We start from the raw sequence: 24,995 nt of genomic DNA, 5'->3' as shown, positions 1-24,995 counted from the left end.
TTTGCCAGTATAAAACATAATATTTACATTTGCACAATAAAGATTTTTAGTAAATGTATTTAAACTAAAACTGACAGTAAACAGAAGAGAGTTAGGCTACCTTTTCTTGAGATTCAGTATTACCACCTACATCTGACCACAATGGCCTACTTGTTAGATTTTAAATACATATTTTACTGTATAAATAATATATACATAAAATAACATGTAAGTATGATCTACAGTTCTAGCAGAAAACAATAGTAGGCATTTCTTTTATTCTGCTAAGCCATAGAACATGTTTCTTTCCAAGAAATCTCTTATGTGTTAAATTATTTCTGCTAGTCTCACAGTATTTGTGTTACAACACCATCTACTACGGAATTAAATGCACCTGCCACACATTTAAGGACAAATTCCCTGGAACATTATATAACACAGACCTATATAAAGAGATGACACTATATAAAGATAAGAATCATGGGTGGTAGAAAGTACCTACCGTTTTCTTTTCAGCTTTTACTGCTTAACAGCAGAAAATAATGTCTCTGAGAAAAATTTAGACATCCTTGATCATTTTGAAATTAACAGCAAATTTATTCTCTTGAAAAGACGACATACAAAGCGTAACTATTTTTCAACATGAATGGCAGTATCTGACTCTTTTGCATCTAGTATTCTCACAAGAGCTATAGACCTTTGCCACGGAGATTCTGAGAGCTGCTGATCTTCAGGCCATCTGTATGAGGAATGCTTAATACACAGAAGAAAAATAAAAACACCAATCAAGCAGCATGCAACTGTGAAGAAAAACAGGGTTTCTTCTGCACTGATTTTTCTCTTCTGTCCAAATAGGAATTACTGCAATCATTCTTTTTATGTAGCTTCAGCAGAAAAGAATGAGTCAGGGTAGATTCACAGAGCTATGGCAACGCTTGAATATATATCCCAGGCAATCACTCTTCTTTGACAGAAAATGACTGTAAAGATGCCTGTATACATAAGAATAAAGTGGATTTCTTTTCTTTGCAAAATTACGCTGAATCAGAGAAATCTTCAGATACTAGAGCGCTTTCGTTTCTCTTTAATTTAGTTACCCTAAGCTTTTGTTAACCTACTGTTTCATTTAAGTTGACACAGATCAATGAAGGCTTGCTTCTTTTCAGAAATTACATGTCTGATTGTAGCTTTTTTTTTTTTTAATGAACAAATTAAAGTTTTACTAGATTTTGATTGAGGTACCACAGAAAAGCACATCTACAGGAAGAACTCCTGTAGTGTGTTCCGTGTCCTAATTTCAACTATGATGACTAAGAAAGAAGTCCAGTCCAAAAGTGATCATAGATATTAAATATTCTGGTAGAAAATTAATACAAAACCTTTTTAGGTATTCCTTCCTTGTATACTGATATCAAAGAATTCATTTTTATTTTTTGTAATTCTGTATTTCCTATTGATAGGTGGCAAGAGTAATAAAAAAATCTGGTTTTCCTATCAAGTTATATCTAATAATTTTAAACCATTTTCTACTGCAACTTTTCCATCATGGAAAGAACATGCTGATGACACTCAAACTATGTTTCAGAGTAGTACCATCTCTTTATATGCTTATTTTTCAAATCTATGTACATAGGTCCTTTGCAACTGAAAACATAGCCATTTGTTAAAGACTGTGATTGTGATATACACTCAGTAATCTTCTTAACCTTTAAGATGTTCACATGGTGTCATACTGTTGTTCTGTTTCCTGCAATACTTGAAATGCAGACATAGTTCATGGTCTTTCTGTGAAAAAAATTCATACATCTTTGCAACATGGACCTTATTTCAGAAGAAACAGAAAACTTTGTTGTTTTATTGTGAGGGTGGTCAATGCCTGCAAGAGCTTTCCCAGAGAGGGTGCAGCCTCTCTCTCTAAAGACATTCAAGACCTGACTAGAAACAGTTCTGCCTAACCCGCTCTAGGCTCAAGATTCTACTCAAGATCTAGTCCACTGGGACTGGACTATATCATCTCAAGAGGTCAGTTCCATCCTCAGTCATTTGTGTGTATAACAAGTCTGCACAAAAACAGGACAAAACAATTCAGGAAAAAATTGTAATTAATTTCAAGGGGGTTTAAGTAGCCTTGTATTAAACAAAAATGGTCTATTTATTCTCATCTCCTTCAAACTCTAAAATTCAAGTGACTGTAAGACTAAAGGCTTTGTCTGTGCATGACTTAATCCTTCATTTATCTGACTAAACATCCATAGCCTTTTACCAAGCACTGCTATGGACTTTTTCAATGAGGCTTGAAATTTCAGTTTCTGCTTGTTCTATGAAGAGTTAAGAGATTTCGACAATTATCCTCATACATTTTCCTCAGTGTTCTTTAATACATTTTTCCCCTAAGAAGATTATGCCCGTTCTATTTAATTAAACATTTCAAAGGGCTAATTTTCATATTTCTGGTGAACAGCCATGGCCTCTTCCAACATTAAGAGCTTTTAAGGTCCTATATTGTACTTCAGCTTTTGAGCTAAAATGCATCTATAAGGAAGTACATATGGAAAGGTTCATGTATTCTCTCAATGCTCTGAAATGCCAAGAGAAATATTTTTCATTTTTTTAGAATGTCTTTTACTCCATGATGAATTTTCTTTGTTTGCTTCCATCCCCATCTCTTGTCCAGAAGTGCCTAGGTGAGAAGTATCCTTAAAATTTATTTTAAATAAAATCAAAATGATTAAATCATCATCTTTCTAAAAAAAAATTAAAAAGGAAATAGAAGAAACATACATGACATATACAAACCCTATGCTGCACTTATCCAGATGTTCATATGCTTACTACTTGGAAGTAAGTTCAAATAAAGGAGCTGAAACGAGTTCACTTATGCAGTATCAAATAAAACAAGATTGTAATTCTGAATTCTACCAATAGTGTTAAATGTACCACCTTTCATACGAGCATCCAAAGAGAGAATTCAGTCTTTATTCGCCTCATTTTTAACAGCTAGATTGCTACCTAAATTCAGATATCCTAGATTGACTGTCTTCATATGTGTCACCAAAACAAATACTGATCTTAATGAAACTCGTGGAATATCAAGACTAAGGTGATTCCACAGTTTTTAGATCATGTTAAGAATAATTAAAAAAAAGAATCCACTGTCTTTTATTCTTTTTGATATTGTTAAGGACAGTTTGAAGAAACTTAAATTTTCATTGTAAACTTGATAGAGGACACATAGTCATAGACAACACTAAGACAAAGCAATTTTAAACATAAATTCATCCCTTGCATTCAGTACTATTATGCCTTTATCTCTTGCAAATAAATTGAACTCTGTATAAACAGTAATAAACAAAATACTACTACACTTCTAAAGACTTATCTCCTTCTTCCATACTTTCTGTAGAAATTTGCATTCATTTAAGTGAAAAAAAACCCACAATCTCATTGAATTGAAAGAGGTAGGAGGGATTTAAAAACAAATTACGTGGGTTTTTGCCAATAAGCAAACACATTCTGACACTGAGCTGGTATTAGGAGGCACAGATGGTGAAATAGCAGCAGTAACACTCAAGTTCTCTGTAGTAAGAGTCTGGAGACTCATTGATTTTAGGATTTTCTGCCTGTATTAAAGAGTTCAGTCTTCCCTATTTGCAATAAGCTTTAGTGTAGATTAGCTTATGAAGTCTGTTATAATTGATGTTTTTCTACAGAAACAATATTGAAAATTTAAAAAAAACCCAAATAAACCTAAAACTGGAAGAAACTGCAGATTTTGTAGTAAGAGTTTGTTTTGTTCCTTTTTTCTCTTGTGGGTAGGTCTAACTCAGGTTTCCATTTTATAATAATGTTCCAGTTTCTCTCTGCCAGTTTTAAACCCTAGTAGTGATCTGTAATAAACAACATTCTGGCATAGCTTTATTTTAAATCAAATCCCTCTAGGGGATAGAGTGATTTTACATGAAATGTATATCCCATCCTGCTGCTTTCTATAATCCACTCAGACCAAACAGCGATGAGGAATACTTACTTCACACAAATTACAATGAGACGTTTTGGCCAAAATGAACTTCGATGTAGGTATTTCAAAATGTTACCCATAAGCCTACTTTAGTCTCCCAAATCTGGGTAATAAAAGCTTCAAACTTCTCCCATTTACCACTGCTCCAGTTTCTGCCTCCAAATCCATTTTGCTTAGAACAGAATATTATCAGCCTTATAATAAAACCTAAAAATTGACCTAGATGCTGTGTACTTTGTTGAAAGTTTTCTGATGGAAAACGTAGGACTGACAAATCATATTTATAATCTCCAACTTAAAAAGGACAAGAATAATGCATATATTTGTCTCTGAGTGGTTGTAGCTAGCTTAGTGATTATTTCACAGAAAATAGTTTGTACAGATCCAAATAGCCTCCTCCCCCCAAACATCCCAAAACCCAAGAATTGCAAACCTGAAAGCATTAACCATACAAGAGTGAAGAGGATGGTGAACTGTGTGAGGAGTCTTTTGCTAATTCCAAATAATGGAGGATCCTAGAAATAACATGCCAACCTTCTTCATTGTATAGTGAAAACTCTTAATTACATCCTCAACACCCTGTAGATACCTCCACTGACATTAATTTATAAATTCTGGTTTATGCTTTAACAGGAATATGAAGTCATAATTGTGATTTCCTACTTTATTATGGAAGAGTTCAATAACTCATGAAGAATGTATTCACACAAACTGGAGTCAGGAGGGTGTTTTCCAATTATCTGGAACATTCTTGGTCTTTCAGGACTGTATTCACTATATCTCACAGAATATTTTAAATAAGAGAAAAAAAGGATGGTTCTTGCTTTGTGTGTTAGGTACCTAATTTTCCCTGAGATAAGAGAGCTTGGTTTATAGGATAATAAAGGCTTCACAAAATTAGAGAATCACAGAATCTTAATTGCTTCTTCAAAGTAAATAGTCATCGGGAACTAGAGAAAACTGTTCAGAAAGCATCTGAACTCAAGTGAAGAATGTCCAACTACTTAAAAAATAATTACTCTCATTTTTACATCTGTCTGGTTCCTCTCTAATCTGCAGTTGTCAAACTTGAAGTTATAGTCTTTAGGTGCTGTTATACTTTTGCCTGATAGACTGTAGAGCTTTTTTATTAAATTTATATGCTCTGATCATATTACATTTCTAATAATCTATACAAAAATATCACTTCATATAATTTGTTATAGGACAGGATTTTCAAACCTGAAGACTGGATGAAACCTTTATATACCAGATAGTTCTTTCTCAAATTTCCTTTTCCTTAACATAATATATTCTGATTCATGATGATACAAGACTGGGTCTACTAAAAATGCTTCATTGTAAATGGTTATTTCAATTAATTCAAAATCTATGGCTTGCAGAGAGCTTGGATAGTCAATTAATAAAGGATCAGCCTTTTAGTGAGGAGGTATTAAGTGTTTTTTCACTGTCATTCAGTTATATCCTATAGACATAACTGAATCTTTCCCTCCTACTCTTATTTTAAGGGATGATATTCCTACTTTAAATTCCTGATAACCTAAAGAAAAATTAAGGAACTCATAAAGTGCTTTAAAAAAAAATGAACAACATAAATAAACTACAATGATTTTACCTGCAACAACTGGAGATTTTCTGTCATCCAGAAGTTGAATAGCAGTGCTGGCTGTCACTACGTTGCTTTTGTTTGCGGTTTCTGCAGGGAGTATTCAAAAAAAAAAGAAAAGAAAATCAAATTGAAATAACATCTTGCAGAATGAGGAAATTGAACTGTTTCCCCCTGGTTTGAAATAATCATCCAAGTGGATTTACTGCTCAAAAAATAAGACAGACAACATTATGTTTTATGTATGCACAAACATAAAGGCACAGCCCTTTCAAAATTCCCCATCATACTAGCAACAGGCTTAAAAGACTGAAAGGAGCAATCAATTTTTTCCTTCTTTGCCTAAAAGTGGCAACAATGACAACAACTGGTAGAGCTTCTCATTAATGTGGACATTTGTTGTGCTGGATTGGTCTTGCTTAAAATACTAGGCTGTAAATTCGACCTGGGCAAATACTAAATGGAAACTGTTACACTACATCTTGGAGTTTCACTTGAAGCCCACTAAAAGATGCTCCTGGCCAAAGCACCAGCGAATTAGCTGCAAATTTCAATTACTAGATTAACATCTGAGATTAGCTACAGAGTCCCTTAGTAGTGGCATAGTTGGAATAGTTTCAGTATAATACATGGCTCAGCATTTAGAGAATGACAAAATTAGAGACCTGTACTAAACGGGATTGAATAGACAAAGCTTCCAGGTATTTGCTCTGCAGCTCTTCTGTACCAGAGTGGAAAGTGGTCAGCATTAAAAATGTTCTCCTTATCTTCAGCTGTCAGGAAATCTCTTGAAAAAGAAGAGAGAAAGAAAACACTTGTTGATTGTTTCATGGCATACAATAGTTTCTAGCTTTGAAAGACAAGAAAAATCAAAATGCAATCTTTTCAGAATGAAAATGGTTGTGGACAATTTTTCTTGTACCATTTGTTCAACAAAGAAGTTCACTTTAGCCCCTAAAAATTATATGACACACTTGTAACTGCTTTTGTTGTGAAGGATGGAAAAAACAGTGCCTCTAAGTACCACTGAAAACATTTGTAATGATGTGTACAAATAAAAATGCTTGGTCTAAAAAGCCTTTTTCTCTCAGCACAATGCAAGAGCTGTACAAAGAAGAAAAGGCACTGGAGATTTGGTAATTTGTTGCCACTGGCATTCACTCTAAAGTAATGAAAAAAGTAATTTAGCAGCCTACTTTCTAAATAATATGTAAGGAGTGCTGGTGGACAACTAGATTATTCATCAATAATCTGATGGAATATTGACAGAGAAAAGTTTGTGTTAGTGAAAAGAGCGACTATGATCTCCAAGCTATTGGTCTAATCTGCTCTCTGAGAGTAACAGTGTCAAATTCACACTACAATATTTTGTGGTGGGATAAGCATCATATCATTTTTTATGCAATAAACTTAGTTTACTGTAAACATCAATCACAGATTTTCTTTTACATGCATAATGCATACAGATTTGCCTGACAATATCAAACTGCTACCTGAAAAAGTCATTAATTATGAGATTTTACTTTATAGCTCTCCATTTTAAGAAACCTATACCTAGGTTACATATTTTCCAAGGAAAATAGGGAGAATTTTCAATTATGAAATCTCTTGATTACTTTTTTCACCAAGTCCACTTCTATCACTTGGCTTTACTCTAATACCAAAAAATTCTCTGTAACAATGATGCAAAATACCTGAAAAATTCTACAGAGATTTTATTTTAGTTTAAAAAAAAATCATCTGTGGATGTAGCATATTCACAATTCTGCTCTGAAGAATAAAGATATGAGGCTAATTCAAGGGAGTGGGTATGGACTATAAGGTGTAAAACAGCTCTTTGTCCCAAGTGCTACAGTTGAAGAAAGAATCTCACAGATCCTACAAAATCTTTCTGACTTGTTCTATGTATTTCAGTACATCAGCATAAAACTCTGGAAGAAACAGTAGATCAGTTTCCTAAAAATAAACTTTTTTCCCCCCTCTTTTTTCATACGGCTGCCAAGCATAACTTGTTACTTACTGATTAGTAAGCTGTTCTGGACCCACAAACAGGTTGATACGAGATAGTCCTGTCCGTGTTCCAAGGAAGGCAACTTCCACTCCCTTGTCAGAGTTTCTGAAATGGAGCAGAACACAAGCAAAGATAATGTTTCCAGACAGTAAACAGATAAAGATATATTACTGGCCACAGAGAGGAAAAGTGTAGAGATTATTGAGAAAGATTATTTTCAGTTCTGTTATTTATTTTTTTTTAAATGCTGGTTTTTGAGTTCAAGTCATTTGGGTTTTCGAAAACATACAACACAGAAATAGTATTTAGTCACTAAAAAGTAAAAGACAGTAAATTTGGTAGGATTTGTGGGGAGGGTATGTATGGATACCATTGAATAAAAAGGTGTGGCATAGCTATATATCAACCACCACTCAGTGATTTGAGATGGGCAGGAATTCCAGATCTTGCTCTCAGTCCATTCAACACTTCTATGGTACATCTGTGCTTCAAGTTCTAAATGTGATTGTTGCTCAGGGAAGCTAAAACTAAGCTGGGACTAAAACAGTTAGCTCAAATATAACTGCCATCAGGATAGGTTTTACCCTCTAGACCTCAGGGAGAAACTCCGTTGCTGCAGATGATTATACCAAGCTAGCTGCTTTAAAACTACTTCTTGTATGCCTACAAGAACTTCAGTCATATTACTACAAAATCAGGGACCACAGTCTTAGTCGTCTTGCTGTCTCATGCTTCATTCTTCAATAAATTAGGTGCAAATCCAAATATGAAAGGGGATCAAAAGTCTCCTGTAGTATCTCCCCCCTCTTGTGTTTACTGGATCTGTTATTTCATTGTATAGGAGGATTCCAAGAAATCACATACCTCTGTAAAAAATCATCAATGTCTATAGTATATTACCATGCAACAATTTCTTCTCTTCTAAGAAGAGACTGGATAATCCTTAGTTTGATTAAAAAAAAATCACATCTGAATTGCTCCAGAATTGCCCTGCAACCACAGTATTTCAATCCTAACACTTGTTTTCTATAAGATATGTAATATATTATTGCTTAACATCTTAGTACATTATAACATAAATTAATTAAACAAAACATCTAAACTCTAAAAAGTGTCAGCTATTCTCTTGTTTAACTATAACAGGAATTTATATTTCAGTTAGTTCTAGAAAAGACACCAAAAAAACCCCAAACTAAAAAACAAGACTAAAGAAACTATTTTACCAGGGCAAGTTTTTTCTATATATAATTTGTTCTGACACAAATTTCGGTCATCATCAAGCTAGGTAAATTTTCTCAAGTGCTCTAAACAGTTTGTCAGAAATACTCAGAATTGCAAGATAAAGTTACTATACAGGTTCACTAGTTCAGTGAAAACCGAGTAACCTTGAAACTAATCATCATGATGTACACTGCAACAGAAACTCTTAATACTGAACTCAAAATTCTTGTATTCGGAATCAAATGGTTATAATATTTTCATGCATATCGGGGTTTGTTAGGTATTTCAGCAGATCAACATAATAATTACAAATTCACCCATGACTGACATAATGACTGACATGAAGCTTGCTTACTCTGATTTATTTAACGCTAGACTGGTCCAATAAGCTTCAATTGGTGCACTCACGACGGCATCAAACAGAACTTCCTGGATCAATTCTTTATCACCTATTACAATATATTAAAGTCAGTAAACATATATGCATACAGAGATAATTTTTTAAATTACTAAACAATGGGCTTTTTACACTGTACTGTACTTGTGATATGCATTCAAACTATAAAGCATTTACTATGCAATATTATGTGGTATTTTACCACCATGCAGTTTTTTATCATTTCATTGCATTAGCAACAATTTCATATTCAAAACAAAAAAAATCTTTTCCTCTGCATGTAACACATTGATCTACACATATTATCCAGTATTCGTATTTGCATGTGGTATTGGTCAAAACAATTAGATTTACTAACAGTCACCAAAGCTCTACATTTCCACAAATCAAGAAAATACGCACTTATCGGTCTAAATTTTTTTGTTCATCTTTTCAGTTCAGAAATGCTGATTGCATACACATTCTCACAAAAATACTCATGAAATATCTGGCATATTCTTCAGAGATGTGATCCAAGGATTGACTCACACCAATCCTGTTTAATTTATAAAACCAGATGAAGCGATAATATTGTATAGCATAGCTACATCATCTGAACAGAAAATTGAATGTTTGGTTCAAGTATATTGTTTGCCATAAATGTCAGAAATTTGTTTTATCAATATCTTTATTGATACTCTGGAAAAAGCTCAAAACTAGTGAAATTTCGAAGTGACATCAGTCAAGCAATCTAATCTCAATTTATTCCTGGTTAAACTAAGTAGCTTTACATTTTGTACAAGGTTCAGTACAGTAGTTTTTAGCTGAGGTAAAGCCTAATACATGCATATTTAACAGAATACTTGCATTGGAGCAATGGCTCTTTTCCTGTGAGGTAGCGTTTAATTGCTTCTAACTGAGTCATTTGACGGTGCTCAGGATGTAAGTCTGTGTTGCAATAGGACCTGTGAATACAAAAGCATTAAAATGTTAGCATGATCTCTCTTTGTCTTTGAACATAAAGAATTTGGCTCCACAAGCACAAACAATATGAAACCAAGAAGGGTAACAGACACCAATTTCATGCTTTGTTTAAGGCTTACCATTCATCTGCTAAAGATACATCAGGGTGTTCTAAATCATGTAAACCTGTAACAGGAATAATAATGGGTTATTTAGGAAGTAGTCTGGGTAACAGATGGTTATTTACATACACTCCACAACATAAACCCTTCCTTCTTGGAAAGTGCATTATTACCACAAGGTAATAAATCACAGTAAACTATGTTCAAATACACTTTAGGGTCTAACAAACTGGGAAAAGACAACTAAATGAGATCTAAAATTGAAAAGCTGGGAAAAAAAATGTGCTTTTATGTTTATCTCATACAAAGTACTCACATGACATATTTGAAGTTTAGAAGAAAACTTGAGCAAAGAGAAATACATAACAGTAAAAGATTTCTATTCTTACCCTATTTGGCTTGTAATGTTCTATATGCTAAAACACATAACTCATTTCGTGAGAGCTGTTCTCTCTTTTTTTAAATAATAAATTCTTTAGAAAGAATAATTCCATCAAAACCTGAACACACAGCCCATGAACACAAACAAACAATTTACAGGATGGTTCAGAATAGGTTTATTGTACTAACAGGTCACACAAATGCTTGTAAATAAGAACTATATCATTAGTTACATAGCACGATAAAAACGTACTTTGGCAACTTAAAAATCTCTTAAAACATTTATCAATAGACAATGAGCAAACAGCATTCAGAAGGCAGGGTCTGGGGTTTGAATCCCTGAGTACATAATGTACAATGACAGAGCTGCGTGATTAAGGAAAGCAGGGAAGTCGAAGCTAGAACTGTAATTGTAGTCCTTTTGGGAGGACAGTTAGGTGTCAGTAACAGAGAATTAGAGGTTAGTGGGAGAAAAACAAGTTAGTAGTGGCTACGTGAACATTTTTTGTAATGCATCCAGAAGGAAATATCTGATAAACTGGCTGAGGTGTATAGCTGGATTCAAGCCAATAGGTGAGAGGCATGTTTGGAACAGTTTGGAGAGAAAGCAGCTCCAAGTTTCTTGTGCTCTCTTTCTATCTAGCCATGGATTTGCTGTGCAAGTGACTAAGACTTTAAAGCCTTTATTTATACATCTCTCCTGGGTACAGGATAGTATTCATGACAGGAACAAAGTTACGTAGAAATTAATTGTCTTGTTTAACATCACTAACAAAATAAGAAGTAGAATTGGAAATAGAGATTTAAGCATAAAATCAGAACACATTCCTATGTCAAAATATTTTTTGTTCAGCAACTGTTAAAAGTTCTCAACTCTCTCTTCACTCTTCTGAAACACCTTTGGTCTTCCTTCATCTTCAAGAACCTTTGTTTTTGTTCTTGTTGACAAACAACTTTGTCACTACTCACAGTTGACTCCTCAACTCATTTTACTGGGGACTTGTAAAAAAGTAAAATCACAAAGAAGGAACAGTTCTTCCCCTGGTTACTTGCACTATTGTTCTAAATGTCCAAAGGAGATACAGCTCTGGAAAATTTTATAATGAATAGTTTTTGAATAAAAACGTCATAGACATTACAGTGCTTCTAGTGGTTACTTCATTCAGAAAATACCACAAATAATTAACATGGGATCCTGTGGAACATTGAGAGAGGAGGACAGAAGAAGATCTCTGTCTAAAGAATATTCACAGTCTGACTATGCTTCATATAATGAGGAAAAAAAACCCAACTCATAAAATATTTTAAAGAAAAAAAAAGAAAAAAGAAAAATAATTTAATGCCCTTATAGAATCTACACACAAATATACAAGCTTTAGTTGTACTAAACCACAATAAAACTACTGTGTAAGTAACATAAGAAGGTATCTTACCTTCTTCTACAGTTACATTCCCTCTGAAGAAATATTTTCCATGTCCTCTAGAGAGAGCCACACCTAAACTGTGCAGAGAAATAAAGCAGACCTTGAAATCTGTGAGACAAACAATAACAGACATTCAGAGCTATTTTCATTTCTAACATTTCCAGGTAGTGTGCTAGGATTAACTTTAAAACCGTTTCCAAAAAAAACTCTCACTGATCACATTCATTGTCCAACTAGCTGCTTCAATGCTGTTTCAGTTCTGATATATCTCAAAAAATCAACTGCATTTAAGTGTTCTTAGAGGTGCAGTAAACCATTATTCTCTGGTAAACTAATAAGAGTGCCAATCTAAGCTCATTGCTGTTTACCCAGCATGAGATTTCTTCAGCTGAGCCTTGTACGTGTCCATGGCCTTAAAATGGAGATGATAATTTTTTTATAAATCCCACTAAGCTGTTGAGAAACTACACATGGAAATCAATGAAGCTACTGAGAGGAAAAGAATTTCCTATGTGATAACACCATCATGACTCCTCTTGGAGTCATTTTTCTGTGATTCATATTTTTAGTAGCTTAACTTTTTTGCATTGACTTCAGTTTCACAAGCTCTCACCAGTTACCCAGTTTTGTTTTGATGTTTAGTCTGCAATTTAAACTATTCAAGTTTAATGAACTGACTGGGTGATCCCATGCCTCTTCCTACTGAATACATACAAAGAATACCTTCTGACATTAATTCATTCAAAGGGATTACATCAGTCTGGAATCCACCAGTAATCAATATGACTGAAAATGCATAGGCTGGTAATTTAAGTCCACACAGAGCTACCAACTCCAACAGCACATGCTGCAATCAACAGCTCAATCTAGAAATGGGCTGAACCATAAGCATCTTTGACATTCAAGTGTATATTTTAATAAATGTTGCCTCTGCTGTATTCCAAAGTCTATATTGCTATCCATCAGAACTAGATATGGACCATGCTGAAAAAGGCAGGATTATATTTCACTCCTAAGAATCTGAATTTGAGCTGCATGCATATATGTAGCCCCATATCTGTTTACTAAATAGGGTAAGAACGACAGTGCCACAGGAAAAAAAAAAACAACTAAACAAAACCACAAGCCCAAACAAAACAACTCACAAAACATCCAAACAACAAATTGCCACTACTCCCCAAAATAAAACAAAACAAAAATCCCCACTGTTTTATGACCCATGAATTCTAAGAATAAACACATGCATTAGAGATCAGAAAAATGTGTTTATATTTTCTCTATGTGGAGATGTAACAAAAAGTTCTGTGAAATGGTTCCATTGAAGAAAATTTCAGTTGAGTATTGCAACTATCAGTCTCCTGCTTTAAGCATAAGTTCCAGAGTAATATAATTCTGTTATTAATGGTTTATTTCTAGCTCAAATATGAGTATTTTTAAAGCAACTTCCTGTCTTTCTTTTATTTTTTTCTCCTAAGATGCATGCCAAAATAACATGCCTGCCTTACTCAGTTTTAGTTATACAAATACACTAAAGGTAATTCAGAAAAACAAAATATCCAAACCTCAAATTCAAAGTGAAATACAATCTCATTTTACATTACATTTTTTGTTGTGGAAAAAAATCAGAATGGGGCTCAATATGTAGTTACTTAAATGGATTATAGTATTTATAGCTCTCCAAGCACTTGCGAAAGCCTTTCGTTCAATGTAAACCTCAACTGAATATTTTTTTAATGAAACGTAAGCCATGACAAACACTGTGAGTTTGCCTGTGTGAGCTTGCACAAACTTTCCATCCCTGGAAAAGCTGAAAGGAATGCTGGTAGGTTCTTTTCCTTGCTATTTTCAGCATTGTCCAGGGATATTTTATTGTCAAGTTTTGCTGATGAGCTTTTAATAGTTCACAAGCTCTGTAAAAATGCAAATCCAATGAGTCTGATGAAACATCCATTTATTATGGTCAGCTCTACCTGAATGGAGTACCCTTGATGTCTGTATAATAGTAGTCATTTGTCATCACCAATACCCGCTTCTAGATTCAGAACAAGAAAGTCAGAAGGGGAGGAAGGAAGAAGTTAGTTTACTATAAGAAAAGTGTAAAAGATCAAGTGGTTAGTCACTGAAAAAAATTACAAGCAATGTTTATATTCAGTGAATAAAATATATGCACATACACACACACACACTGCAGTGAATCACATTTATGGTAATCTTAAAAATAATTTTAAAAATAAATTGCTTGCTTTACACTTAATTAAAATAACATTTTATACATCATACCCCTTTGTCCACTGTTTTCTTCACTTCCATGGAGAATTTCCCTGTTTTCCGATTCACCATTGCATTTCGGAGCTGAAATGCAGGAAACGTCAACTCCTTTATTTGTGTTTCATGTAATTTTCAATTGTGAGCTTTCTGGTACAATCATTTGCCCTAAGAAGTACTTACTTTTCTTCATGTCTTAATTTTTAATACTACAATTCTACTACACATTGAACATCTCCCTTACAGGTTTTATTATTGACTGTATTGGCCAAGACTCCGGCTGCATAACTTCATTCGAGTTGCTGAGGTACATAAGATAGGAACTCGCAGCATCTTTTATAGTAAAACAGCTCTTTGTGTAGTAATCTGAATCTTATGTAGGACAAACTATGTAACTGACTACTATTCTACAGCTACTACAGAGGAAGATAAGGTCTGGTTCCCAGCTAAAGTTAGACCAGGGATCAATGTTAAAATACATAAACAGTTACAATAATAAAGTAAAACAGAGAAAACCTCACTTATCCTGTACTTTTTGTTATGCTTCTGCTTGATACTCTACAGTACTAAACTTGCACCAGAAGCTGCGTCCTAACTGTCTCAGAAATTAGAACTAGAGAAAGAATGACAGCCCATTTGATCAATAACCTGTTTCAATGGGACCACATGGCTGCAGTGCTCTGTAACTCCCTCTTGTTGTCCACTGGTGTCCAGGCCTCCCTTGAAAGGTAACAAATTTTAGCTCTAAAATGGAAGTCTTATGTCAGTCATAGCTTTAAGAATTGACCTGGACCTCTCCCTCTCAAAGTCATCCAAAAGACTTTTAAAATCCCCTTCAAAAAGCACATTTCATTACTGTATATATTAAAAAAAAAAAATCAAAGCAGATATGGAAAACAGAAAATAAATGAAAAATGGTTTATAACAATGATTTCTCTGATGCTCTACAAGTTAATTCTGTTACAGTTTAGATTGCCACAAACACTGTTTTTCATTAATTTTATTCTAGCCTCTACAAGAGCTGCAGGCTCCCAAATCTGTGCTGGAAAGTTCCTTATCCATCTGCTTTATAAAGTCTTCCCTTAGCATGCTCATTTGCTTCCTAGCAAAGAAAAGCATTCCTCCCACAGGGCAGCAGTTGACATAGTGTCTCTCTCAGGTGAACATGCCATGATGATGAAGAATAAAAATCCTAACAACTGTCCCACAAGTCTACAAGCTGAAATGACCTGCAGTGTTCCTAACAATGACTACCCACTACTCTGACACACAGTTGATCTGAAGGTAGGGTCTCTGGGCTGAAACTGAAGAATTACAAGACAAGGTTCTTAAGAAAACCTCAGCCTCAGTGTTTTGGATTTGCCTATTTATCAGTTCAGGACTTCAGGGAAGAAAGAAGAGTTATTGTTTAGCAATTATACCATCTATATATATGGAAGTATTTTATCTTAGATTTATGAATGCAAGTGACTTCTTTTGCTTCTTTTTAATTAATGGTACAGACAAAGAATGTTTAAGGTGCTTGTTTGTTTCAGGATATCTTCAAATACAAAGTGAAACTGCAATACTTGTGGGATTTTTCAAGTTAAGAAGCATCTATAACTCTTTTGCAACTATAATTTTCATTACAAGAGGAAAATCCCACTATCACTATTCAATTCACACTCCCTGTTCAGGGATCTTCAAAATACGGAATAATATTGATAAGATGAGCATTTTTATGTCTGTCCTGTTGCTTATCTTTCTGAACACTTTTGGACATAGTGTTCTTGCTGAATAAATATCTCCTGTTCCTCAGTACCTTATGCCAGATTGGACAACTCAGATTTTAATGAAATATTGTGAAGATACTCATATCAACATGCTCTGTAGGCCTTCTGACTTAGCACCGAGTGAAAAGAGAATGAGCTTGCCGGTGAAATATCTGGTTTTCTTCTCATGAACAAGTTGAGTATGGTCAACCTATCAAAAACTGCAAACTTTGCAGGTCTTTAAATTTAATTCTAGGGCATCTAGATTTGAATTAGCAGTGTTACTCTTCTGTCAGTGAGTGTAAAAGAATAATTTCTAGCTGGGGGCATGTATAAAATAAAGCATATATTTTACCATTGATTTTTCTTAAACAATACATAATAGGCAATTCTGGAAACAGTTTCCCATTTTAAGTTTTGTGGTTTTGGACTTGGAGAGCTGGTCTTAATTAACCATCTACTTTCTAGCATTCACAGAACAGTTCCATTTATCTTTAACATGGTTTTCATTTTTCTTCTATTGGTGCCTGCAGTTGTCTAAGACCCATTCCTCCCACAACCCTCAGGCAAGTCACAGATTTACTAAAAGGGCCTCCAAAATCTCAGTAGTGTTTAAGATCAAGTCTGCATGTGGGATTTAGTGTTTTACTTTTCTTCTGTTTCCTTTTCTTTTTTTTTTCTTTTTGTGATTACATTCCTTGGCTTTGTAATCTGGTTTCTCAACTCTTCTGCAGTTTCATCTTCCTCTTGAAATGCATAACATAAGTACTGCCTCAGTTGGCTTCAAGCCCCAAAACATTCATTCATGGTCTTTTTTATTTGGAAAAAATATTTCATTCAGCTAGAAATTATAATAAGAGAATTTTAAGAAATGAGTTGCTTAGAAATAGGTTTCTGTCCAAATTGAAACTTCTTGCCTTTAATATTGCATATTACCAAACTTTGCTGGAAGACACTGTTTAATAAGCTGACGTTAATAATTCTATTTCTAATAAAATGCAGTAACAGCAAAACAGCAGCTATCGTTAAGGTGGAAAATGAACTCATGAATATATATTTACACAAACTCTGTTTCATAAAAAAGCTCTAGCCTTAGTTCTGCCACCTTTTCCTTATTGGATAGAAAAAAAAAATATTTCTTCACCTCTTCAGAATAATATTCATTATTGCTCTTTGAACTAAATATCTTTCAATCAATTCTTTTCAATGAAGTAAGGTCATTTATATACTGAAGGAGTTCACCTTGAATTTGCCTGCAAGTAATTCCTCTGTTCTAAAATGAAGAGTTACACCCGTCTTAATTGGATGCCACTCCACCGGTTGAGTTTTCCCATCTACCTTTGCCCAAGTGAAAGTTACACTTAGAGCTGTGTAAAATCAATACGTTCTACTCAGAATTTTGTTACTCTTTGTTATGGGATGTTGGTACAGCTCTCACTTTTCCTAATCATGTCTCAACATCTCTGATTGAAGCCTTACAAGCCATTAAATCAGGCTTAATTTTGGTCCAAATACTTGACAAAAAATGAGGGAGATGGAAGACTGAGGCAGCAAGGAGGAACAGTAACACCATGACATACCATTTCTTTTCTTAAGGAAAGAATCTGATGGGAAAATCTGGATTGAAGACTTTGATCAACAGCAATGACGAGAAACATCGTACAAGACTTTTGCAATGTTGAACTCAGTAGGTTTTAAAAAAACAACACAAACCACTCAACCACCAGTCTGTGACCTATATAGATAAAGCCAATATTTTACATCATTGCAATTTAATTAGAGCCTTTGAAGTCACGTACCTTTGATCTGAGCCAAGCGATATATGTGTTATATTTTAAATGGATTATTACATGTACTGTTTAACACAGTGGCAGGTTTGAGCCAGCACAGTCTTGGTGTAATGAGGAAATAACCAGAATGGAACAGCCACAAAAAATAATGGCATCTGCTCGGCTCCTTTCAAACATACAGGTGCCTGGCTGCCTAAAAGGCAATATGGAGAAAATATGGCTTCTAAATGTTTTCCAGTGCAACCAGGGAGGACTCAAAGACAACAGATCTTTGGAAGGGGCTCTTTCCGATAGGAATGATCCAAAATCAGAGTATTTGTTAAAAATCCTTTTCAATTTGAGGAAAGTACAAACAGAATTCCCATTCAGGAATTGAATCTATCATTATAGTCACTAACTTCAGTCAAAGGCAAGATGGTTGTCCTGAATTTGACTACCCAAGGTTTTTCTGAGCACATCAGATTTCTCCAGCTCTAGTTAGAAGTGTGCAAGATACTTCCAGTTTTCCAATTTGGAACTCAATCTGGGACCCTGGAATAATTTTGAATCCCTTAATTTGTCACAAACCACATCCAGAGATTTTTCAGTGTTTAAGGAAAAAAAAAGGTTGGATCCAATTATTCAACTAGCTTCTTTGTAATTGAATATTAAATATACTCTAACAATTGCATTTAAGAGAAATATTTGTATTTTGGGGAAATAAAAAATCAGACCAAAAAACCACACACATATTTCTAATCTAGGGCATAAACTCTGAGGTCTTAATACAAACTTAGGACCATTCACAATAAGATAATCCTTCCTCCTCTTCCTCCTCCTGGATAACCACTGTGAAATACAAGGCTTCAGCACTTCTCTGGAACCAAATGAACTATTCACATGGGATCTTTCAATAGGTACAAGAGAGAAAAAAACAGTTAATTCTGTTCTCTGAACAGCACAGGGGCTGATGAAATCAGCCAGAACCAGCTAAAACCAGTAAAAAACGGAGGTCTTTAAAACCCGCCTGGACATGTTCCTATGCAATCTGATCTAGGTGAACCTGCTTCTTCAAGGGGGTTGGACTAGATGATCTCTAAAGGTCCCTTCCAACCCCACCGTTCTATGATTCTGTGAATTCCTAACAACCCAGTTTCACTGCTATAATATGACATCATTCTGTATTCTTGGAAAATGATGTAATGACTAAATTAACGTGGTAAAAAAGTAAAAAGAAAAAAGTCTTAATCAGCTTCCACATAAGTGTTTCACTGGAGGAAAAAATACCAGTAGTAGTCTATGTAATTAAAAGCAGCTATATGAATACATTAATTCTTTCCCTCTACAGTTGAATAAACAATGCTTTACTACCTAAGCTGTGAAAAAACACAATATCAAATCCAAAATTTTATGTGAAGCAAAGCCACATGTAACTCTCAAGTCAGTAAATTACTTTACAAAGTACTAACTCTCTTACATAATCATTACCTTTTTCACTCAAAATTAACAATATTAAGAAATCGCCTATTATGAAATATCAAGATAAATAACACAAAGTTTGGACACTTATTTAGATTCTTGAATCAGAAAAGCTGCATAAAGAGATGGGATGCTAATGATTCTGTAGCTCCAATACTACTCTATTTCATATCTCCTTCTCTCTTATTCTTGTTAGCATTTCTGTCCATCATCTCCTCTGAAGGCCTTAGCAACCTGGTATAAATTGGTATAAACGATCTGTATGGTATTTCATACAAACACAAAGAATCCTGTAGTGACACACCAGGCTTACTTTTAAAAGTAGCTGTTAAAAAAGTTTTATTTTGACATTGTGTATTTTCCTATTTAGATACCTGCATGAAGATCTCCACTTGTGTGTGGCATTGCTGGAATATTAGGACAACATTTCAAATGTTAATAAATTTTTTACAATATTTGATCTGCTGTTTGGTCACTAATCATATAGGCCGTTTTACAAAACTAATATATTGGTAGATTACTTATCAAAAAATATGTTTCATCAGGCATGTACTAGGGAATTATTAGAATTGATAGATGGGGTTCATTCAAGGAAGTCACAACAAATCTGTATGATACATGAGTACTGAAAATGGTGTTTGCTGCTGCTATCAAAGCTACAATAGAATACTTAGGGTTTATCCTATTCTGTATTAAATATTTATAAAAATTAACTTCACTTATTATTTATTTATTTTACTTCTTTATACTGAGGAACAGACCTGGATCCTTTTTACAAATGTAATGTTCAGTGCAGTTTACTTGTAATATAGACTAACTTCCTTTCCTTTCAAAAGATGAAATAATTACAAAGGCTTCTTGTTTCCATGTTAAAATTTTTAAAAAACATCCTTTTAACAAACTTTTTTTTTGGGGGGGTGAAAGTGAAAGAAAAAGAATATATGTATGAACATATCTTAGGACAATTAGAAATACTTTGGAAATAGAGATGAATCTAGACTTTTTGCTTTCAATCTCAATTATGAATAAAACTTGGATTTCAATGTCATTGAAGTAGTTCTACATCATATTAACTGAATCACTGACTTTCTACTGAGATATGATTAAAAATGAGGGATTAAAACTGTAAAAATTAAGCAGAGAAAATATCAGAAGAAACAAAAAGGAAAAACTTCAACAACATTTCAAAGAGAAATAAGAAAAAAAACCCCAACATGAAGGTTTAAAAGTTGTACAAAACTAGACCAGTAACATTTGAAAGGAGAGGGGAAATTTAAAAGGTCATTTGCAGAGCAATTGGTGCAGTAATACTCAATCAAAGATAAGAAACACATAAGGTATGAAATATGAAGTCAATGCAATTCCAAGATTTCAGAAGAAAATCTAGCGTAGAAGTTTTAAAAATTTTATGCATAGAAAACTACTCAAGAAACATTTTTAAAAGCTTGAGTGTGCACTCCAACACAAAACTTTAAATAGGGAAGTAAGATGGCCTCCTAGGAGAGGATGAGGACAATCTATCACCTGATGAAACAGACATTGCTTAAAACAGAAATGAACTGTTTCACTATTCACAAAGGGAGTGGAGAGAGGGAGAAATGCAAGATATATATTTTGTAAGGAAGAAAGAAAATATAGACTTATGTCAGAACAGGGATCAAGCAATTAGTACATCTGAAGACTGACAAGACTCCAGGGGCAGTTGTACGTGATCCATCCCACATTTCAGAAGGACATGACAAAGTAAATATGGGAACCTTCAGTGGATATATTCAAACCCTCTCTGGAAAAGTAGAGGTATGAGGGACTTGAGAGAAGTCATCACAGTACTGATATTTGAGAAGGGATTGAGGAGACATCTATGAAAAATACAGACATGCAGTCGTGACTTTGGCAGTAGGGAACTTATGGGAAAAACTAAATTACAGGACAGAAAAAGGAACACCTGGAAAGTTACGATTTAATTAGGGACAGTCAATACAGATTGACACAAAATGAGTCATGCCTAACAAATCAGATTTATTGAGGAAGTAACAGAAAGACCAGTCAAAGGTTAAGCCATGGACATAAGGAAAGCTTTTGATACAGTACTGCATAAAAGGCTAAGCCTGCAAGGTAAGAAAGAATAAGATAAAAAGTGAACTACAGAGTAGATGGAGCACTGAAAACTTAGTTTAGTGGAAAGGATTGTGTGTATAACAGCTGATAGACATAGAATACATGCTTCTGCAGCTACCCATATGTCTGAAATTAGGAGTTCGGACTGAGTCTATGTTCTGAACAGTGGTCAAAGAATCCAATTTTGGTTATTTGCCTGAGTTTTTTAATTATTATTTTATACATTCAGCTCTCATTACTTCCATTAAGGAAACCAGGATCTCATGGAGACAAGGTAAACTCATTCCTTCATTTCTGAGTTTCAGCATTGTCTGGCTCAGCCCTGAAGCAATATTCTATTCCCTTCTCTAGCACTGTATTTGCTGTCCATCCAAAATACACAATAGGATGCATGGACAATGCAAGGATGAGTTTTACCAAAGGTACAAAAAGTCTATGTTTGTGGTATATGCATAAGTAGGGAAGAATCAATACAAAAGAGTAACAAAATTCTGAATGAATTCAAAGAGGCTATTGAGAGCAGTCTGGTTGGCCTCTCTAATGATTACCTAAACAGTTTCCATGTATAGTAGTGGGATACAACAATGTCTTCTGACAGACTTTTGAAACATATCACTTACCACATCATCTCTGTCTTCCCATTCAACCTCAGAAAGATCCACGCTGCTGTAGTTGGGCTTTCTTCGTTTCTTTCCCTCTTCATACTGACACAAAAAGGTTAAATATTTAGCATGTTCTGGTTTATTTGCACAATTGTAAAATTTTGCTGGATGCATGCTCATTGCATGCAATATACAGAACAGTAGGTAGCTTAATTAATACAAAGTACACCATATTGCTCCAGAAACGTTGTCTGTGAACTAAAATCCTACATCACACGTGACTATTTGCACGACCTCTTGCCATGATGCAAAGCTTGAAATGGTAGGAAGTCAAACTCAGCAGTTGTAGTTTCTTCTCTCCATATGGAAAAATACATGAGACCTTGATCTTGTGGTTTATGTTAAATGTCTTAAACCAGCTCTTTCAGCTGTGCAGAAAGTTGTATTTACTATAATCTTATCAATAAAATGTTTACCCATTTCCCTTTAAACAAGATAAGATGCAAGTCTTGGCAAGTATGGTGTTAACATTTGCTGATACTACATTTTATCTACAACTTCATGAGGGAAAAACAAATTTACTGATAATGATAATTTATAGTTTTTTATCACTAGTCATTGTTACACTATAAATTGCACACTTAAAATAAACATTCTAGTGACAAATTGATTTGACACCAAGGTGTTTATTATGTAGGAAATTCTGCCCTCTGCTGAACATTCAAAATCAGAGTCTACTAGTGTAAGAACAAAAAGCTTGCTCGGTGGAAGATGACAAAAGTATTTAGAAAGATATGTAACTAAAGAACCTATCTTTTTAAGAAAAATTCTAAGATCATATTTGAAAAGACTAAGTTTAGGAGAGGACCAGTTAAAGACCAGTGAAATCTGGTGTTTTATCTTTTATGATGTACAGAAGTGGGAGAGAAAAAACAAGTCTTTCTATGAAGTATGACAGCAGACATAGGGATACCATAAGTACCCAAATTGCTTTTACAACTCCCCAACAGCATCATAGGATAGAGAGTGTACCTCTGTGACAATATATGTATGGTTGATCCTCCTCTCTCAGGGCAGGACCTACTACACCATAAACCAAGTCTGTCAGTACTTGAGACAGCCAATTCACACTGGGGCCAGTAGTTCAGGAACTTTCAGTCATATTCTACAGATTACAGAAAGACTAAAGATGCCAAAGAAAATGCTTGCTCTCTAAGCATTAGGAACATTAGCCCCATACTGAGTTTTTCCTCTCTAAATCAAAAGATTCTCATGTGAATCCCACAGTTGCTTTTATAGACCACAGTATTTAAAAACAGGTATGACAAAAGCTTCCTGAAGAACAGCACACTTTTAAAAATATTGACTGCTGGATCATAATCACAAGGACATTTTGAGATATTGTGGCCAAGAAGGCCAATGGCATTCTGAGATGCATCAAGAAGAGAGTGGCCAACAGGTCAACGGAGGTTCTCCTCCCTGTCTACTCTGCCCTGGTGAGGCCTCATCTGGAGTCCTGTGTCCAGTTTTGGGCTCCCCAGCTCAATAAGGACAAGGTACTTCTAGAGAGAGTCCAGAACCAGGCCACCAAGATGATCAGGGGACTGGAGCTTCTTTCTTATGAAGAAATGCTACAGGAACTGGGGCTGTTTAGTCTAGAGAAGAGGAGATTGAGGGAGGATCTCATTAATATTTATAAGTATATAAATGGTAGATTTCAGGAGGTTGGGGCATCACTTTTCCTGTTGTATCTTGTGACAGGACAAGGGGTAATGGAAAGAAGCTGGAACACAATAAGTTTAAACATAAGAAAAAACTATTTCAATGTTCAAGTGATGGAGGCCTGGCACAGGATGCCCGGGAAGGGTGTGGAGTTTCTCTGGAGGTCTTCAAAACCCATCTGGACGCATTCCTATGCAACCTGATCTAGGTGGACCTGCTTTAGCATGGGGGTTGGACTAGATGATCTCTAAAAGTCCCTTACAACCCTTACCATACTATGATTCTATGATATTGGTAGCACTGGAAGTTTCCTCAAGCAGAGGCTTCACTTGAGCCTCCTTAATTTTTGCTCATAATTTAGCTACTCCAACTATTTCTACAGATTACTCTTTTGGGAAACTACGTTGAGTAAACTCTCATTCTTTTGAATATAAAAAAATCCTAACACTCTGTTGTTTTAAGTCTTAGACTAAGTTCTGAGAATTCATGCAGACACAACTGAAGAGTTCTTTCATGTGCTTTTCTTTCCCCTCTGCTACAAGCCACCATTCTTGTAACAAGAAGGTTATCTACTTCTGAGCTAATGCTATTCAACAGATGGGTAGAGAGATGTAAGGAATCTTAATTTCAGCACATGCTTATACACTAGACTGAATTCAAACAGCTCACTGCTACAATTAATTATTGCTACATTACAGCTCTGATAGCTGAAGAGATAACTATACCCAAATACTGAAGAACAAAATTTGCAGTCAATATAGTCAAATCTCAAAAGAATAAAATGAGAGGATAGCATCTAGTTCATAAGCCGAGCTTGACTTTTGCAGTTATGTTTTGCAGTTTTTATTACAATTATATCAATATTATCTTTAATCTTTATAAGGAGTTAACTATATCTATTCTCTGTGGCCATACCAATTAAACAAGTAAATCCTTGATCTGATTTAGTCTTTCTAGTATAGAAATGCTTACAGTCGAACTCTGAAACACTGAAAGCTGAAAGTGTTACACACAAGTTAACTGGGATCATTTGAGTAGAGCAAACAGCTTCTGTACTAGTTCCAATGTTTAATTACGTCCTTATTCAGGGATGTTGAAGAGCTTCTGGGCTATACTGCATTCTCAGACACATGTGCAAATCCTTACGTATAACAACAGAAGTTGATCTTGTTTGTCTGACAGCAGAAA

The 24,995-nt window shown here is 34.7% G+C and overlaps 1 protein-coding gene across 1 annotated transcript in view; it reads right to left on the bottom strand.

Moving 5' to 3' along the window:
* The window catches only part of CACNA2D3 (calcium voltage-gated channel auxiliary subunit alpha2delta 3), a 397,438-nt gene that overhangs the window by 71,108 nt on the left and 301,335 nt on the right, over positions 1 to 24,995 (bottom strand). The window contains exons 18-27 of the mRNA XM_062008364.1: positions 22,104 to 22,187; positions 14,382 to 14,453; positions 14,072 to 14,133; positions 12,111 to 12,178; positions 10,315 to 10,360; positions 10,079 to 10,176; positions 9,191 to 9,284; positions 7,624 to 7,719; positions 6,269 to 6,390; positions 5,613 to 5,693 (exon numbers count right to left, since the gene is read on the bottom strand). Coding sequence (XP_061864348.1) covers positions 5,613 to 5,693; positions 6,269 to 6,390; positions 7,624 to 7,719; positions 9,191 to 9,284; positions 10,079 to 10,176; positions 10,315 to 10,360; positions 12,111 to 12,178; positions 14,072 to 14,133; positions 14,382 to 14,453; positions 22,104 to 22,187 — 823 coding nt within the window. The remainder of the gene's footprint in view (positions 1 to 5,612; positions 5,694 to 6,268; positions 6,391 to 7,623; positions 7,720 to 9,190; positions 9,285 to 10,078; positions 10,177 to 10,314; positions 10,361 to 12,110; positions 12,179 to 14,071; positions 14,134 to 14,381; positions 14,454 to 22,103; positions 22,188 to 24,995) is intronic.

Source organism: Colius striatus, chromosome 15 (assembly GCF_028858725.1).
Source record: "Colius striatus isolate bColStr4 chromosome 15, bColStr4.1.hap1, whole genome shotgun sequence".
Classification (NCBI taxonomy): domain Eukaryota; kingdom Metazoa; phylum Chordata; class Aves; order Coliiformes; family Coliidae; genus Colius; species Colius striatus.
The sequence above is the reverse complement of the archived record's forward strand: the minus strand, read 5'-3'. Positions and strand labels throughout refer to the sequence as shown.